This window comes from Coffea eugenioides, chromosome 6, assembly GCF_003713205.1.
Source record: "Coffea eugenioides isolate CCC68of chromosome 6, Ceug_1.0, whole genome shotgun sequence".
Taxonomy (NCBI): Eukaryota; Viridiplantae; Streptophyta; class Magnoliopsida; order Gentianales; family Rubiaceae; genus Coffea; species Coffea eugenioides.
The window spans coordinates 26,665,666-26,684,379 of record NC_040040.1 but is presented as its reverse complement, the minus strand read 5'-3'; the positions used below and the strand labels follow the sequence as shown (position 1 = coordinate 26,684,379).

The window sequence follows — 18,714 nt, the reverse complement described above, 5'->3', positions numbered from 1 at the left end:
AGTCAAAGGGAAAGGGGGGTTGGATTTTAGAGACTTGGAAGCTTTCAACCTAGCTCTGCTTGCAAAACAAATATGGAGAGTAGTTACCAATCCAAATTTGTTAGTAAGCAAAGTTTTGAAAGCTAAATATATGAAAGAGAAAGAGTGGCTAGAGAAGAATCCTCCAAATACTGCATCCAAATGTTGGAAAAGTATTCACAAGGAGGGGAGTTATTACAAAAGCGATTATGGAAGAGAGTGGGAGATGGAAGGACAGTGAAGATCTGGCAGGATAGATGGATCCCTGGCTTGGAAAATGGAAGAGTATCAATAGTAAGGCCTGCTGATTGCCAGTTATGTCATGTTCATGAATTGATTGAGGGGGGGAAGTGAAAGACAGATTGCCTGCAGAAATGGTTTAATGCAAAAGATGTGGAGTACATAACTAGCATTCCCCTTAGCTTATATAGAAGAAAGGACAGACTTTACTAAAAACACAACAAATCTGGTGTGTATACAGTGAAGACTGGATATGATGCAGCAAAACTGGAGGGTAAGACTCAGGGTCGAAGGATAGAACCTGGCTCAAAAACTAGCTGGGAAATTAGGAAACACGCTGTGTGGAAAAGACTATGGAGTCTAAACATTAAGATGAAGCTAAAACATTTTCTATGGAGGTGCCTGCAGAATAGCTTGCCAATTAATGAAGCCATCTATAAGAGAATTGGGAAGGGAAGCAGCCTATGTAATTGCAATGGTGAGGATACTGAAACCATTGAGCACATCTTTTTCTTTTGTCCAAAGGCTCAAGTGGTGTGGAGGATAGTTCCTGTGAGTTGGGAGGGGATAACTGAGTTGCAAAGTAACATATGGAGATGGTGCGATGCAATGATGCAATCCGCTAAGGAGGAACAAGGAATGGATAGAATTAAGCTTACGGTCAATATATTATGGCAAATCTGGAAGGCTATAAACAGGATGACATTCCAGAGTGAGAACGTGGATGCAAAACTGATAGTGGACAAAGCACAGTAGGAATGGATTGAATATGAAGCTGAGACTGAAACAGATACAAGACCAAATACTTCATCAGAAGCGGACAGACAGCTGCAATATGGTTGGGAACCACCTAAGGAAGGTGTGATCAAAATAAATACTGATGCAGCAATTTCAGCTAAAATAGTAAGAATAGGGTTGGGGATAATAGCTAGGAACTGGCGCGGAGGGATTGTGAAAGCAAAAGGAATCATTGAAAGGAGGAGAGCGGAAGCAACCAAAGAGGAAGCACTAGCCATAAGAAGTGCACTGGAAATGACAAAAGATGTAGGATTGACAAACATAGAGTCCAATCTGATTGCAAAAGTGTAGTAAGCCCAATTGACACAGGCAATGTTCAGGATTGTAACTTACAAACAATCCTGGAAGACATTGAGGATCTAAAACAGGTTTTTGACTGTTGCATATTTTCTTTTGTTCCCAGAGCTGAAAATGGTTGTAGTCATTCTCTAGCTCAATTTGCAGTCAAGTTGATTAGGAATGTTAAGTGTGAAGGATCCTTCCCAACATGGCTATTAGAATTAGTTAGAAAAGATATGAGGATAGTTACCTTTTTTGTAATTAGCTCTTGTATTACAGAATTTTACATAGAAAACTCATCAATTTCAAGTTTGAAGTTTAATCTTGATAAAATTAGATCGAATTCGAATTTGAGCTCGCAACCAAAATTGGACTGAAGCCGTCCCATTTTCCGCCATAATGACTGTTAGATATGATATGTACTCAAGTGGGCACGTAGAAAGCTTTTTGTTTGAAGAAACGGATATGAAAAGTACATAAAAGAACTTGTACAAATACAGCAGTCAAATTGTACAAATACATCAGGGAATAAATCCAAAGAATGATAAAATTCTAGCAGGGGACAGTGAGAGAGTTTGTATCGATGGAAACTTGACAGCGATCGTGGAGAATTGTCGTAGTAAGTAGCAGCCATGCCATTGGGTAGTTGAACTTAAACAGGCTCTTGCTCTTATTGGATGATTTCTCCATCTTTGACGTCCTTTGCCTCCTTGGACTTAAATTACTTTTTCTGAAACCACTATCGGTCCATCCTTTAGATAATGAGTGTCTGGTTGGGAATATTTGGATTGAGTTAAGTCTTCCTTTCTATTATCAACACTTCATCTAAAGTCGCACCATGTTAGGTCACTCTGAGGTGTGTCTTAATTTCTTAAGATTGTTTGACAAAAAAAATAAAAAAAAAGTGTCGTTTCATGAAGTAATTAAACTTTTTTGTTTTAACTTGAAATTTTGGAAGAAGAAAAGTTTTTTCTCTCGAACATATATGGGGCAATTCTCATGATGTTTAAATATGAAGGAAACTAAACCAAATTTTCAAAGGTGTTACGAAAAGCAGTTCCCAAAATTTTTCATTTCTAAGGGAAAAAAAATTAATGTAGAGCAATAATTTTGAAGAAACAATGGCATGCATGACCAAATTGGGAAAAAAAAAAAGTGATGGATCAGCCATGCATGTTACGTGGGGCACTTTCTTCCGAACCTTTGTGATAAGGATCCCAACATTTACTTCAAGCTTCATTCAATCAATCTCCAAACATTTGGGGAATTGCATCCCTCATTTGTAACACTAACATTTCTATAGCGTTAAAATAGGCCAAGAAGCCCCCTTCTTTATGAACACTAAAAAAAATCCAATAACAAAAGAAAATATTAAAATCAACTGAAAAGAAAAAGAAAAGGAACAGTGCAGTGGATATAATAAATGCAACCTAAATTTGAGAGTTACAAACAACTAATTAATCTCCTTACTCAATGGCAATTCAACTCAAGACAAACTCAACCAAAAGAGGGGTACAAGATTAGTATAAGATTATCATACAGAGAAGAGATTAGTATAAGATTACATCTCCTAAATATGTCAATCCCTACAAAAAAACTTTTAAGAAATCGATGCCTTTAGATTGTCATATCATGTCAACTAAGACCCTCGAGTGTTATTTAGTTTAAATGTTTTCCGTCTCGTCAATGTTTCCTTAATAATATGGCACAGCAACACAATTTTACATATTCTACGGGCACATTGTCAACCATCAAGGATTTATCGTAGGGCTTGCATCAATCAAAACCACACTATACTATACATTTGACTGTACTATAAGGAAAAAAAAAAAGACAGAGAGAGAAAGCCTCAAGGTTGGTTTGTTGATTAAAAAACCTTACCGTCCAGTGGGATTCAGAATCTCAGAGAAAACACTGTCAAACCTTGAAGTTGTCACTGCTTGTCGTGGATGTCCAAGTTGTAAATACCATCTCAATCTTGCCAGCAGAATCTTGGTCACCTCCTGATTCAGAAGTCACATCCGTATCATCATCGGTCATATTTTGCACATCTCCACCATGCATATGCAAGGGAAATGGATCAGGTCGACCACCCTCATTTTCAGCTGCCTCCTGGACTTGCAATGCAAATTCAAAGCCACCAACTACATCATCCATTCCCGGTCGTTGAATCCCTTGATCTTTCAGACAATTAATGGCCGTTTCAGCAAAAATCCTCAAACATTGGGGAGCAATCTCGCCCTTCACATCTGGGTCCACAACTCGATGGATAATCCCTTTTTTGTAACACTTCTTGGCCCATTCAGCCAAATTCACCTGCTCCTGGGGTAAGTCTAGAATAATAGGTGCCCGACCACACAAAACTTCAAACAAAACCACCCCGAATGAGTACACATCGGACTTGTCCGTCAATTGCTGTCTCGTGTAGTACTCCGGATCTATGTAGCCAAAACTCCCCTTGACCTGCGTGCTGATATGGCTGTAAATCCCACTCGGACCAAGTTTGGATAATCCGAAATCCGAAACTTTGGCCACCCATGCCTCGTCCAATAATATGTTGGTTGACTTGACATCGCGGTGAATGATAGTGTGCTTGGTGCCCGTGTGGAGATAATCCAGCCCTTTGGCGGCGCCAATGCAGATTTGAAGGCGTTGTTCCCATGGGAGCGGTGGATTGTCTGTTCTGTAGAGATGATCACGGAGGGTTCCATTAGCCATATAATCGTAAACCAAGATCATCTCACCCTTTTCATCACAGTAGCCTATCAAGGAAACCAAATGAAGATGTCTTCAATTTGATAGCAACTCGATCTCGGTTTGGAATTCGCGGGCACCCTGTCTTGATGAAGGATTTAATCGCTTTATCGCAACCGTTGTTAGATTGTTGTCTATGTACCCTTTGTACACGTTTCCAAATCCTCCAGTCCCAATCACAAACTTGGCATCAAAGTTGGCCGTAGCGGATCCAATCTCCTCCAACAAAAATCTTCTAAGCGACGATGAACCTGATGCTCCAGTCTTCGTTGACCTTGGCGGGGTTGAAAGTGGGGTCCAAGAAGGGTTTAGAGCAGTTTTCTTGTCCACGTCTGTTACCCGTCTCTTCCATCGCCACCGGAAAAACAAGAAACCAATGATTAAAACCATGGCAGCCCCTCCTGCTGACCCTCCTCCGATGGCAGCAAAAGGTACTCGAGATTTTCCACGATTCCCCTTGGGATCATGATTGGTCCCGTCAAGACTCCCGTCGGTGTTATTCAATTTGAACAATTCTAAGCCATTCAAGATCGCATCAGCATACTTTGGTTTGATATCAAGATTCGGGTGCAGTGCAAGAAACAAGTCTTGCTTGGTCTGGCGATCGTCTGGTGGGTCTGGAACGAACACGAGGTAGTCTCTGAATACCGGGACTTCTGGGCCGCCTGCCCAATGTATAACATCAGCTTCTGGCTCAGCTATTCTATCACCGATAAATATTTTGAACACCCGTTGGTTCTCCGCTGTAATCAAATCGGGACTAATCTCACAAAAATGCAACCTCATGAGATAATAAAACCCAGAATCAACAGGAAACATCCAGCTCAAGTTGAAGCTGGTGCTGAACTTTCCCATCGCCCTGGCAGTAGCAAAAACAACTGGGGGTGCGGTGTAATTTGGGGTTTCTGTAGTGTACTTGATGGCACTATCAGAATCGCTCAACTGATTTCCTTCATCTGCGCCCCAGAGGAATTTGAAATCGGAAGTCCATCTGCGGAACATCCCACTATCTTCCACCTCAGAAACTGCATTACCTCCTACGTTGAGCCTGTAAAGAGCTTCAAAGGCAGTCTTGTTCTGATCAAACTCAAACTGAACATTCGGATAATCCACGAATTTAAGGGGATTGCTGAGCATATCATGGTTGCCCATGTAGAGATCTTCCGGGGTTGAAACAACTTCAATTCCATTAACGAAAACGTAGGAATTCGAAGAGGGCAAAAAGGTAACGTTGAGGAACTGATCCATATCCTGAATATTGATGATATATTCTTTAACAACGGAATTGATTGTATGTTCTTCAAAAACAAAGGGTGGTGAGAATCCCTTGCTAGAAACTGTGAGATATGAGCTAAAGTTACTAAGAAGGGTGTAGTTATTAGCCGTGACATTGAAGAAAGAATCAGTTGTGTTGAGACCGCCGGAGTACGAGGCGGGGTAGAAGTAAAGGCGGAGGAACTTTTTGTCTAGACTGACAGGGAAGGTGTAAGAGAACTGAGTGTTGTGAATGATAGATATTTCAAAAGATTTTAATATGTTTGTTATGATAACAGGTTATTTGATAAAGCTCTCCAAACGTCTGTTCCTATTCTTAGGGAGAATTTTTCAACAACAAAATTTTGATAAGGCCTAAAAGGCAAAGTCAGAAGGCTAGTTGATATGTTTTAGCCAAAGGAATTGTTCACGTGCTTGCTTTGACCTCGGCTTTCACAATAGAGGATAGACCTCTGACCACTTCAAATGCTAAACCTGGTACGAGATGCATGCATATGCTCACGGAAAATCAGCTCTCAAAATCCTATCCTCTATCACTCTATTCCGTATCCTGTAGCCTATAAATAGAACCATTTGTCAGGTTCATTTGCACACCGAGAAACGAAGTCTACACTTCGCAAACTCTCTCCTCCCTTTCTCCATCTGCTCTTCTTAATATTTTTATTTCACCTGCTGGTTTTGTTTCAAAATTTTGCTGGTTCTACGTCCCTCTTACAAAATAGAGGAAGACTTGTTTAATCCTGGGGAAACATTTCGATACTCTGAAATAGTTTCTTAGGACAGTGCTTTCTAGCACGACTCAAGTATCCACGTGTTGACATTGTTCGGGCCGCTATCTCCTACAATCTAAGAAACTATGGCATCTGACAATGTTAGCACCCCGCAGCCTTCATCAGCAACTGTTGCAGTGGCACTACCATTCGCCAAGCCCTTTCCAGATGTATCCAAAATTGAAATTTTCGCCAATGAAAATTTTAAAAGATGGCAAGAACGTGTGCACTCTCTACTTGACATTCATGGAGTAGCTTATGCGCTCACTGAATCTCAACCTTCCGCAACTGCGGATGCCAAGACTCAAGAAGCATGGCAATATGCCAATAAGGTATGTCGACACACTATCCTTCAAACACTCTCTAATGAATTATTTGATGTCTATTGTAGCAGCAAAGAAGCCAAGGCAATTTGGGAAGCCTTGGTAACAAAGTTTACTGCCGAAGATGCAACCAAGCAAAAATTCGTCGTAGGAAAATACAACCAATGACAAATGACTGATGACAAGGAGATGAAAATCCAAATCACCGAATATCAAATGCTGCTAGAGGACTTGAAAAATGAAGACATCAATCTTCCTGAAAAATTCGCTGCAGGCATGCTGATTGAAAAGCTACCTGAGTCATGGGCCGACTATAAAAACAACTTGAAACACAAGGAGAAAAATTATACCATGGATGAGCTCGTGAAGCACATCCTCATTGAGGATTCAAACAAAAGGGAGTTGAGAGCTACCAAGGCAAAGGAGATGGCTTACAAAGCCAATCTGGTGCAAAGCAATAATAAAAGGTACGCCAATAAATCCCAGAATTACAAGCCCAAAAATTTTAATGTCAAGCCTAACAATCCCAACTTTAAGAAGAAGAAAGGCAATTGCTTTTATTGTAGAAAACCAGGACATTATGCAGTCCAATGCAGACATAATAAAGGTGACAGAGCAAATGGTAACCCTCCTAAGGTGCACTTAACCGAAGGAGATGATATAATTGCTGCTGTCATCTCTCAAGTGAACATTGCAGCCAATGTCAAAGAGTGGGTGGTAGACTCTGGGGCTACTCGGCACATATGTGCGAATCGAGAAGCATTTTCCTCCTATACTCCTATAGGGGATGATGAAGAAGTGGTCTACCTTGGTGACTCACGAACGGCTAATGTTCTGGGTAAGGGCAAAGTATTCTTGAAACTCACTTCAGGAAAAACTTTGGCTCTCAATGATGTGCTGCATGTGCCCAACATTCGGGCAAATCTGGTTTCCGTAGCATTGCTAGGAAAAGTTGGAGTGAAAGTGTCATTTGAATCTGGAAAGATTATAATGACCAAAAATAATGTATTTGTGGGCAAGGGCTATTGTAATCAGGGACTTTTTGTACTTAATATTTCCAATGTGCATCTTCTTCTGCTTATATTGTTGATTCCATTTCTTTATGGCATGCTAGATTAGGACATGTTAATATTGGTTATATAAAGAAAATGCAATCATGTGGCCTAATTTCTGGTATTAATGATAATATGGACAAATGTGAAATATGTGCAGAAGCTAAAATAACAAAGAAAAAGTTGTATAACTGTCCATAGAGAAACTGAATTATTAAATTTAATTCATACTGATTTAGGTGATTTAAAACAAACAATGACTAGAGGTGGGAAAAGGTATTATGTCACCTTTATAGATGACTATTCTAGATATACCAAAGTTTATTTACTTAGAAATAAAGATGATACTTATAATGCCTTTTTATCCTATAAGTCTGAAGTAGAAAATCAACTTAATAAAAGGATAAAAAGAATTAGATCAGATAGGGGTGGAGAATACTTAACTTTAGATAACCTTTGTGAACAGGAAGGTATAATACATGAAATAACTCCACCTTATTCACCAGAATCTAATGGAGTAGCTGAAAGAAAAAATAGAACGTTAAAAGAAATGATGAACTCTATGTTAATTAGTTCTCATGCTCCAGATAATTTATGGGGAGAAGCTATATTATCTGCATGTCACTTACAAAATAGAATCCCACATAAAAAGACTGGCAAAACACCTTATGAGTTATGGAAAAATTATAAACCAAATTTGAAATATTTAAAAGTTTGGGGGTGTCTTGCTAAAGTCTTGTTGCCTGAACCTAAGAAAAGGAAAATAGGTTCTAAAACTTCTGATTGTATGTTTATTGGATATGCTGAACACAGTGTTGCATATAGATTTCTTATGTTAAGAAGTGATATGCTTGTATTGAGACAAAGAATGCTGAATTTTTTGAACATATTTTTCCACTGTCTAGTAAAATTTCTCATGCACCTGTTGAAATAAATAAGGAAATTATTCCAATTGAGGAATTAAGAAGGAGCAAAAGGCCAAGAAAAGAATTTTCATTTGGAAATGATTTCCAAACCTTTCTTGTTGATAATGATCCTTTAACATACTCCGATGCTATTTCTTCTCCTGAGTGTAAATTTTGGAAAGAAGCAATTAAATCTGAAATTGATTCTATCTTGACAAATAAAACTTGGATTTTGGTAGACTTACCTCCTGGTGCAAAACCTATTGGTTGCAAATGGATTTTTAAAAGAAAATATAACTCTGATGGCTCTATAGAAAAGTACAAAGCTCGTTTAGTAGCAAAAGGATTTTCTCAAAAACAAAATATTGATTATTTTGATACATTTGCACCAGTAACTAGAATTGCGTCTATTCGAGTCTTATTTGCTTTAACTTCTATCCATAAACTTGTTATTCATCAAATGGATGTCAAAACAGCCTTTTTAAATGGTGATTTAGAAGAAGAAATTTATATGTTTCAACCTGAGGGATGTATTGTATCTGGATAAGAAAATAAGGTTTGTAAACTAATTAAATCTCTTTATGGCCTAAAACAAGCTCCTAAACAGTGGCATGAGAAATTTGATCAAGTATTGATGAAAGATGGATTTTCGTCTGTAGAAGTGGATAAATGTGTATATGTCAAAATTATAAATGATCAATATGTGATAATCAGTTTATATGTGGATGACATGCTTATATTTGGTACTAGTCTAGATATTGTAAATAGTACTAAATATTTTTTGTCTTCTAATTTTGATATGAAAGATTTGGGTGAAGCCAAAATAATATTGGGTGTTAAAATCATAAGGAAAGGTGATGGTATAATGTTGTCACAAGAACATTATACAGAGAGACTTCTTAGGAAGTTTGAAAATTATGATGTGACACCTGTGAGTACTCCTTATGATGCTAACACTCAATTAAAGAAAAATAATGGTGACCCAATTGCTCAGTCTAAATATGCTCAGATTATTGGGAGTCTGATGCATCTGATGAATTTCACTAGACCTGATATAGCTTATGCTGTATGTCGACTGAGTAGATATACTCATAATCCCAACCGTGAGCATTGGTTTGCATTAGTCAGACTAATGAAATATTTGAGAGGTACCATGAATTTTGGTATCCTGTATAGTGGATTTCCCACTGTATTAGAGGGTTACAGTGATGCTAATTGGATCTCTGATTCAAATGATACGAAATCCACTAGTGGTTATGTGTTCACCCTTGGTGGTGGTGCAATAGCATGGAAATCTGCTAGACAGACAATCATTGCTAGATCAACAATGGAGTCAGAGTTTGTAGCTCTGGAGTTGGTTGAGAAATTTCTTAGCGGAAGAAGTATTAGCCTCCTATTAAGGATATGTTGCCTCCTGTGCCTATACACTGTGATTGTCAAGCGGCTATTGCTATTGCAAAAAATAAATCTTATAATTGTAAAAGTCGACACATGATATTAAGACATAATGTCGTAAAGCAGCTGCTTAGAGATGGAATTATTTCCATTGATTTTGTGAAGTCAGAGTTGAATTTGGCCGTTCCTCTGACTAAACCTGTAGGAAGAAAATTAATTCTTCAAACTACAAGGGAGATGGGACTTAGGCCAACGGTTGTCAATAGAGATGGTAACCCAACCTATGTGACTGGTGATCCCATGAAATAGGTTCATATGGGTAATAACAAGTCGATATTGACTGTAAAAGCACTTGAAATTTAAGTCCCTTCAAAATTAAGTGCTTTGACTGCCAGTAATTGTGAGGCTGAGTTTAATACTCTTAATGAATTTATATTCCTTCAGGGAGGTGTATTTAGGGCAGTATACACTTGATAAATTCACCTATATGTGAGTGGAGTGGGGCCGCTCCTATAAGATTTTTTGGCCGAATCTTTAGAGCTCTCATGAACAACCAGGCAGGCGCACGGCCTAAATGCGCAAAACTGCATTGAACAGCAAAATTATGGGTTATAATGTGATTGATAAGATCTCTGTCATACTACAAGAATTATTGGTTCATAGAAAGATATTTTTTCACCAATAATTCTGTAAGACATATTTTATCAATTTAAGTTTGGTTCATAGTCCAAAAGACACCAAACTGGTTACATTGAGCTCAGACAAATCCAGCAGATATTTATACTCTTTTGCCCAAAATCTTTTGAAATAGGTGGGAGATTGTTGTGAATGATAGATATTTCAAAAGATTTTAATATGTTTGTTATGATAACAGGTTATCTGATAAAGCTCTCCAAACGTCTGTTCCTATTCTTAGGGAGAATTTTTCAACGACAAAATTTTGATAAGGCCTAAAAGGCAAAGTCAGAAGGCTAGTTGATATGTTTTAGCCAAAGGAATTGTTCACGTGCTTGCTTTGACCTCGGCTTTCACAATAGAGGATAGACCTCTGACCACTTCAAATGCTAAATCTGGTACGAGATGCATGCATATGCTCACGGAAAATCAGCTCTCAAAATCCTATCCTCTATCACTCTATTCCGTATCCTGTAGCCTATAAATAGAACCATTTGTCAGGTTCATTTGCACACCGAGAAACGAAGTCTACACTTCGCAAACTCTCTCCTCCCTTTCTCCATCTGCTCTTCTTAATATTCTTATTTCACCTGTTGGTTTTGTTTCAAAATTTTGCTGGTTCTACGTCCCTCTCACAAAGTAGAGGAAGACTTGTTTAATTCTGGAGAAACGTTTCAATACCCTGAAATAGTTTCTTAGGACAGTGCTTTCTAGCACGACTCAAGTATCCACGTGTTGACATTGTTCGGGCCGCTTTTTTCCTACACTGAGAACGGATGATTCGGGCACTTGAAAAAGGGACTCCGCTGACTGAGGAGTCTAGCTCGGTGGCTGTGACTGCTGATGAAATATTTGCCATGTCGTTCGGTGAGAATTTTGAGCCCACGTCACCGTCCCATTTCCGGCCATCAACTGAGGTTGAATTCGAGGATGAGCCGCAGTTGATCAGGATATAATCTGTGGGGGTGTAAGGCGGAGTACTGCCAGTGGAAGCGATGACAAACAACAAATTGAAGAGAAAGCAGAGGTATACAAGAAAAAGGAACATTATGCTAATCCAAACGGAGCTAATCCAAACGGAGCTAATCCAAATTGTCTCACATGCTGACACCCCCAAAAATAGCTCAAATGCTAACTCACTTTTCTGATGGAAAAATTGGTCGTTATTCCATTGAAGCGTAGGATTGGGATTTCGCCATTTGTCTTTAAGAAATGTTGTGGAATTTAAAGTCCCCAATTCAGATGAATAACGAAACGGTAGTAGAATTAACATCATGAAGCGAGGATGGCAGTTTTAGCGTGGACTTGTTAAGTTGGAAAAGTCAATTCATTGGTTCCATAACCCAACTCCGACCAAGTTTCTGGCTTAGAGTCATATACCCCACCACATGCGCATTATATCAGGGGCAAAATGGAAAAACAAAATTCTTCCCAATCAAAACTAAAAGAGAAAATGATGAATTTCATCCCTTATATTTTTGCAAAATATTTTTTATGTCTCACATATTTAAGGCTTGTAAAATCTATACCCTTACAAGTTAGAGATGTACTACTAATTTCGTTCAAAAATCGAGTTTTTATGTAATGGATCAGACAGAGTTGAATTAGGGATAAGAGATAGAAGGAGAAAAGAGAAGTGATCAGAAAGGGAAATTGGGGGAAAGAGAAGAAAGGGCAGAGAAGGAGAAAGATGAGATCTTATTGAGAGGGAAAATCTGGATTACAATCAAGCTAAGCTCCCTAGTAGACAGACGCATTATTTATACAGATTAGAGCCTTCAGCTCAAGAAAACAATCTGCAATTGACTAACTAACTTTCCCGCCAAATAACTAACTTCCTAATTCTGTTGTAATAATGCTCAGCCACGTGATCCTGCCCTTGTGATCACATTTCCTCTGCTCATTCCTTTGCTGACTCATCTTGGTAGCTTGTGCATGAAGCTTGAACTGATACGGGCCATAACAATACCTCCCCCTAAAAATAATCCTAGTCTCTAGGATTGATTGATTGTGAAAGCAGGGAATTGGGCATGAATGAACGACAGGTCTTCCCAAGTGGCTTCCTCAGGTTCCATGTTTTCCCATTGCACCAACACCTGATCTATTCCCTGACCCTTCCTATAAATTGTTCTCCTGTCCAATACTGCTAAGGGCACTACCTCGAACTCACTATCTGCATTCAAGGTAGGCAATGTAGTACTGACTGGAGCCTCCTTAGGTGACTTCTTGAGCAGTGAGACATGAAAGACAGGATGGATGTTAGACCCTGCAGGTAGCTGCAACTTATAGGCTACAGTACCTACCTTCTGTTCCACCTGATAGGGTCCGTAGTACTTGGCAGTGAGTTTTAAATTCCTTCTCACGGCTACAGAAGTTTGTTTGTAAGGTTGGAGCTTCAGATAAGCCCACTCTCCCACTTCAAATTCCCTGTCACTCCTCCCTTTATCAGCCAACTGTTTCATTCTATTCTGAGCCTTTAGCAGGTTCTCCCTGAGCAAGGAATTCCACCCCAATCTCTCCTGTGCCCAATCTTCCACTGCAGCCACTAACGTGGTATCAGGCCTCAGATTCAGCTGGATAGGTTTGTAACCATACAAGGCCTGAAAGGGTGGCATTTGCAGACTGCTATGATAGTTGGTGTTGTACCACCATTCAGCTGCAGGAAGCCATTTCCTCCATTTCCCTGGTTGATCCATGCACACGCTTCTCAAATAGCTCTCCACACATCTGTTAACCCTCTCAGTCTGTCCATCAGATTGAGGGTGGTAAGCAGAAGAAAAGTTGAGCTCTGTGCCCAGCATTTTAAAAAGTTCCTGCCAGAATAGGCTAGTAAAAGCCCTGTCCCTGTCAGAGACAATGTGGGTTGGTAAGCCATGCAACCTGAAAATTTGATCAAAGAAGGCCTCTGCTACACTTTTAGCAGTGTAATGAGAGGTCATAGGAATGAAGTGAGCATATTTAGTAAACCTATCCACCACTACATAGATGACATTGCAGCCAAAAGACTTGGGTAGCCCCTCTATGAAGTCCATAGAAATTTGTTGCCAAGCTTGCTCAGGTATAGCTAATGGTTGCAGCAGTCCTGGATAAGAGCAATTTTCACTCTTACTCCTCTTACAAATATCACACCCCTGTACATATTGTTCCACTTCCCTCTTCATTCCGGGCCAATACACATAGCTCTTGATCCTCTGATAAGTACCATGATTTCCAGAGTGCCCCCCAAGGCAAGAATCATGGAAGCAGGAGATCAATTTTTGTCTTAACCCGGAGCCTGCACCTATCCATATCCTACCCTTAAACCTCAAAATCCCCTGGTGATAAGAGTGGTCAGGCAGTGCATCAGCTCCCATAGCCAACTTCATCAGTGCTTCTTTAGCTATTTCATCCCCAATGTAGCTCTCAGCCACCATTGTCAACCATTGAGGTTTAATGGTAGTAAGAGAATGCACAAATGCTTCTGCTGGATCTCCCTGCTCACCTCTCCTTGACAATGCATCTGCAACCACGTTGTCTTTACCCCTTTTGTACTGAATCTCATAATCCATTCCCATCAGTTTAATCAACCATTTCTGCTGAAGGGAAGTGTTTATTTTCTGGTCCAGCAAGTATTTGAGGCTCTCATGATCAGTCTTTATAATGAAATGGTTTCCCATCAAGTAATGTTTCCATTTTTGAACTGCAGTGATGAGTGATAGCAGCTCCTTCTCATAAGTGGATCTGGTCTGATTTTTCTGTCCTAACACTTGACTGTAGTAGGCTATAGGTCTCCCCTGTTGCATCAGAACTGCCCCAATGGCTAACTGACTAGCATCAGTTTCCAACAGAAATGGCTTTGAAAAATCAGGTAAAGCTAACACTGGTGTCCTGCTCATGGCCATTTTCAACTGCTGGAATGCAGATTCTGCAGCAGTACCCCAAGCAAACTGATCCTTCTTCAGCAACTCAGTGAGAGGTTTGGCCATCTCTCCGTACCCCTTAACAAACCTCCTGTAGTAACCTGTTAAACCCAAGAATCCTCTGAGGGCCTTCAAGCAGGTAGGAGTTGGCCAGGACAGCATAGCTTCTACCTTGGATGGATCAGTTTTCACCCCTTCACTAGTAATTATATGTCCCAGATACTCCACTTGATTCTGACCAAATGAACATTTTGACATCTTTGCATATAGGAAGTGTCTTTTCAAGGTCTCTAGTACTAGGGATAAGTGGTGTAAGTGAGTTTTGTGGTCTGGACTATAGATCAGAATGTCATCAAAGAACACAAGGACAAATTTTCTGATGTAAGGCTCAAAAACTGAGTTCATTAGTGCCTGAAAGGTGGCAGGTGCATTGGTGAGTCCAAATGGCATTACAAGGAACTCATATAGTCCAGAGTGAGTCCTGAAAGCAGTTTTGGGGATGTCATCAGAGTTCATTCTGATTTGGTGGTAGCCTGATCTAAGGTCAATTTTAGAAAAGACCCTTGCTCCATGTAACTCATCTAACAGGTCATCTATAATGGGAATTGGAAACTTATCTTTTATGGTAAGGTTGTTTAACTGTCTATAATCAATACAGAGTCTCCAACTCCCATCTTTTTTTTTTGACTAATAGAGCAGGAGATGCAAAGGGGCTGTGGCTGATCTGTATAAGGCCAGAGGCTAACATGTCTTTTACTTGCCTGTCAATTTCATGTTTTTGAAAATGGGGGTACCTGTATGGAGGAATTTTGAAAGGTTTGGCATCTGATTTAAGGGGAATTTGGTGGTCATGGCATCTGTTAGGAGGGAGAGATTTAGGTTCTGCAAAGACATCATCATATTTGGCCAACAATTTAGTGAGAGAATCTGGTACAGACATTACCTGTGAATTGTGAATCTGCACCATGCAAGACTGCTGTAGAGCCTTCCTGATCTTATGCTTGACATACTTGTGAGCTGATAAGCCTTGCTGCATCCTAACATTGGCAGTGTTGGAATCTCCCCTTAGCACCACCTGCTCCCCTTCCTTTTCAAAAGACAGATGCAATTTCTTGAAGTCAAAAGTGATAGGACTGTAGGATTTCATCCAGTCCACCCCCAATATCAAATCATAAGGTTCCAGATCCAGGACAAACACATCATGTGTAAATTTGTGGTCCTGCATGTCCCATTGCATCCTAGGAATCCAGTGGTCACATTGCAACTCCTTGCCATCAGCTATCTTGACCTTAAAAGGCCTATGCCTCTGCACCATTTCTGGGTACATCTGAGCCACAGATCTCTTGATAAAGCAGTTAGTACTTCCTCCATCTAGAAGGATTGTCAGATGATGACCCTTATACCGCCCCTGCATTTTGATGATGCTAGATGATAATTCTCCTGACATTGCATGCAAGGTTAGCATCACATCATGCTCCTGCTGGTTCCCCACGTACTCAATAACTTCCTCTTCTTCTGCTGTCTGATCTACTGTCTGATCTGTATCACATTTGTCCCCATCATCTACTAACATCATGTGGATTCCCCTGCTTTTGCAATTATGCCCTGGACTGAATCTTTCTCCACACCTAAAACACAGATTATGGTCCTTCCTGTATTGAAACTCAGTAGGGGAGATCTTCTTGAAAACCTGCTGTGGATTGGATTTCCTGCTGTAATCTGGTGACAAAGTACCCGTCTGCCTTACTCCTGGATCCTGCACTCCCTTGGTAGAACCATAGGGAGTTGATTGTGGGCCACTTTTGAGTGAAGTTCTATTGGACTTGTGGAGAAGCTCTAAGTGGTGTTCCTGCCATCTGGCCATTTCAAATGCAGCTTGTAGACTAAGTGGCCTATGCATCTTCACAGCCGATTTGATTTCACCTTTCAATCCACTTAGAAAACTAGCTATGTAGTAAGATTCGGTCAATTCAGGCACCTGGAGCATTACAATTGACCTCAACTCTTCAAACTTTTCCTGGTAAGCCAGAACGGTGGAGGATTGACTAAGCTTGCTGAACTCCTCTACAGCATCTGCTTCCCCTACATTGCTGAATCTTCTACACACCTCCAAACCAAAATCCTTCCATTGAACCACCCCTCTGTCTTTTTTGAAATTTTGATACCAGAGATCTGCCTTGCCTTCTAGATGCAATTCCACCAAGTCCATCTGCTGATCTTCAGGAGTGTGAAACAGTTGGAAGAACTTCTCACACTTCCTGATCCACTCCTTGGGACTATGGCCTTCAAACCTGGGAAAATCTAGCCTGGGGACCCCCACAGGCCAATGCTGGCCATCTCCTCTGGTTGAATTGCCAAATTCACCTTGTCGAACACCTTGAGCTCCAGTACTGCGATGATTAGGAGTCCTCTCTGCTGAGCCCGTAGGATTTCCCAAAATGCCCCTGTCACCTTGCAAACTCCTCAAAATGGAACTGATTTGAGTACTCATGAAGCTTTTCAGCTCTGAGTTATTGGTTTCCATTAGAGCTCGCATCTCCCTTTGATTACCTTCCAACCGTTCGTCCATAGCCTGCTTGTCCGCAGCCAAGGAATCAATGACTGCTTGGATCCTAGCCTCTTGTTTCCTGAGCTGCTCTTCAAAACTCTTCATTCTAGTTCCTTCCGCCATGATTTTCAGCAGTTTGAAGCTTACAATCCAAGGATCGCAAGCTCTGATACCACTGTAATGGATCAGACAGAGTTGAATTAGGGATAAGAGATAGAAGGAGAAAAGAGAAGTGATCAGAAAGGGAAATTGGGGGAAAGAGAAGAAAGGGCAGAGAAGGAGAAAGATGAGATCTTATTGAGAGGGAAAATCTGGATTACAATCAAGCTAAGCTCCCTAGTAGACAGACGCATTATTTATACAGATTAGAGCCTTCAGCTCAAGAAAACAATCTGCAATTGACTAACTAACTTTCCCGCCAAATAACTAACTTCCTAATTCTGTTGTAATAATGCTCAGCCACGTGATCCTGCCCTTGTGATCACATTTCCTCTGCTCATTCCTTTGCTGACTCATCTTGGTAGCTTGTGCATGAAGCTTGAACTGATACGGGCCATAACAGTTGAATTCGAGGATGAGCCGCAGTTGATCAGGATATAATCTGTGGGGGTGTAAGGCGGAGTACTGCCAGTGGAAGCGATGACAAACAACAAATTGAAGAGAAAGCAGAGGTATACAAGAAAAAGGAACATTATGCTAATCCAAACGGAGCTAATCCAAACGGAGCTAATCCAAATTGTCTCACATGCTGACACCCCCAAAAATAGCTCAAATGCTAACTCACTTTTCTGATGGAAAAATTGGTCGTTATTCCATTGAAGCGTAGGATTGGGATTTCGCCATTTGTCTTTAAGAAATGTTGTGGAATTTAAAGTCCCCAATTCAGATGAATAACGAAACGGTAGTAGAATTAACATCATGAAGCGAGGATGGCAGTTTTAGCGTGGACTTGTTAAGTTGGAAAAGTCAATTCATTGGTTCCATAACCCAACTCCGACCAAGTTTCTGGCTTAGAGTCATATACCCCACCACATGCGCATTATATCAGGGGCAAAATGGAAAAACAAAATTCTTCCCAATCAAAACTAAAAGAGAAAATGATGAATTTCATCCCTTATATTTTTGCAAAATATTTTTTATGTCTCACATATTTAAGGCTTGTAAAATCTATACCCTTACAAGTTAGAGATGTACTACTAATTTCGTTCAAAAATCGAGTTTTTATCAACTTCTAGGCAAAGGGTTGCACACCCTAGCTACATTACAATATTTCAAGGCTATTGTCGCGCCCCATTTTTTTGGAAAAATAAAATGATTGCTTTTGGGATTTTATTGGTTTGGAAAAAGTGAATTTTTTTTGATAAAAATAAAAATGGGTCTAAATGGGACTTTTGAAAATGCGACGATTTGACCCAAAATTATAGTTTAAAAAGGGTTTTTGAAATAAAAAAATCGGAGTCGCCACTTGGTAATGAGTTAGGGTGTACCAAGTCACCTAAAAAATGAATTTTTAAAGAAAAATAGGAAAAAGTATTAAGAAACCCCTTTTAAACGACTCCTAATCCACGTAAACCAACGAAAAAGGTTCGGGAGTCACATTTGACGAAGGGGAAGGCAAGGATAAAAATCCAAGGCACCCCTTTGACCTAGCCAAGGCTAGTTGCGTGATTTAATCAAATATTTTCTTGTTTTAACCAAAAAATTTATTACATTTGGATGTACTATATGAATGCAAACCCTAGACCTAGGGGTATTGGGGGAAATTTCTCTTCAAAGGTTGAAT

The 18,714-nt window shown here is 40.0% G+C and overlaps 1 protein-coding gene and 1 pseudogene across 1 annotated transcript; both read right to left on the bottom strand.

The window, feature by feature from the left end:
- Positions 1-2,990: 2,990 nt before the first annotated feature.
- LOC113773989 lies at positions 2,991-6,006 on the bottom strand (annotated as a pseudogene).
- Positions 6,007-15,032: 9,026 nt separating this feature from the next.
- LOC113773987 lies at positions 15,033-17,054 on the bottom strand. Its single transcript, XM_027318573.1, has one exon. The coding sequence runs from the start codon at positions 17,052-17,054 to the stop codon at positions 15,033-15,035; it is 2,022 nt and encodes a 673-aa protein (XP_027174374.1).
- Positions 17,055-18,714: the final 1,660 nt, after the last annotated feature.

Coding starts and splice junctions, on each gene's coding strand:
- LOC113773987 (XM_027318573.1), bottom strand. CDS start 17,054: ATGGCGGAAGGAACTAGAATGAAGAGTTTTGAAGAGCAGCTCAGGAAA.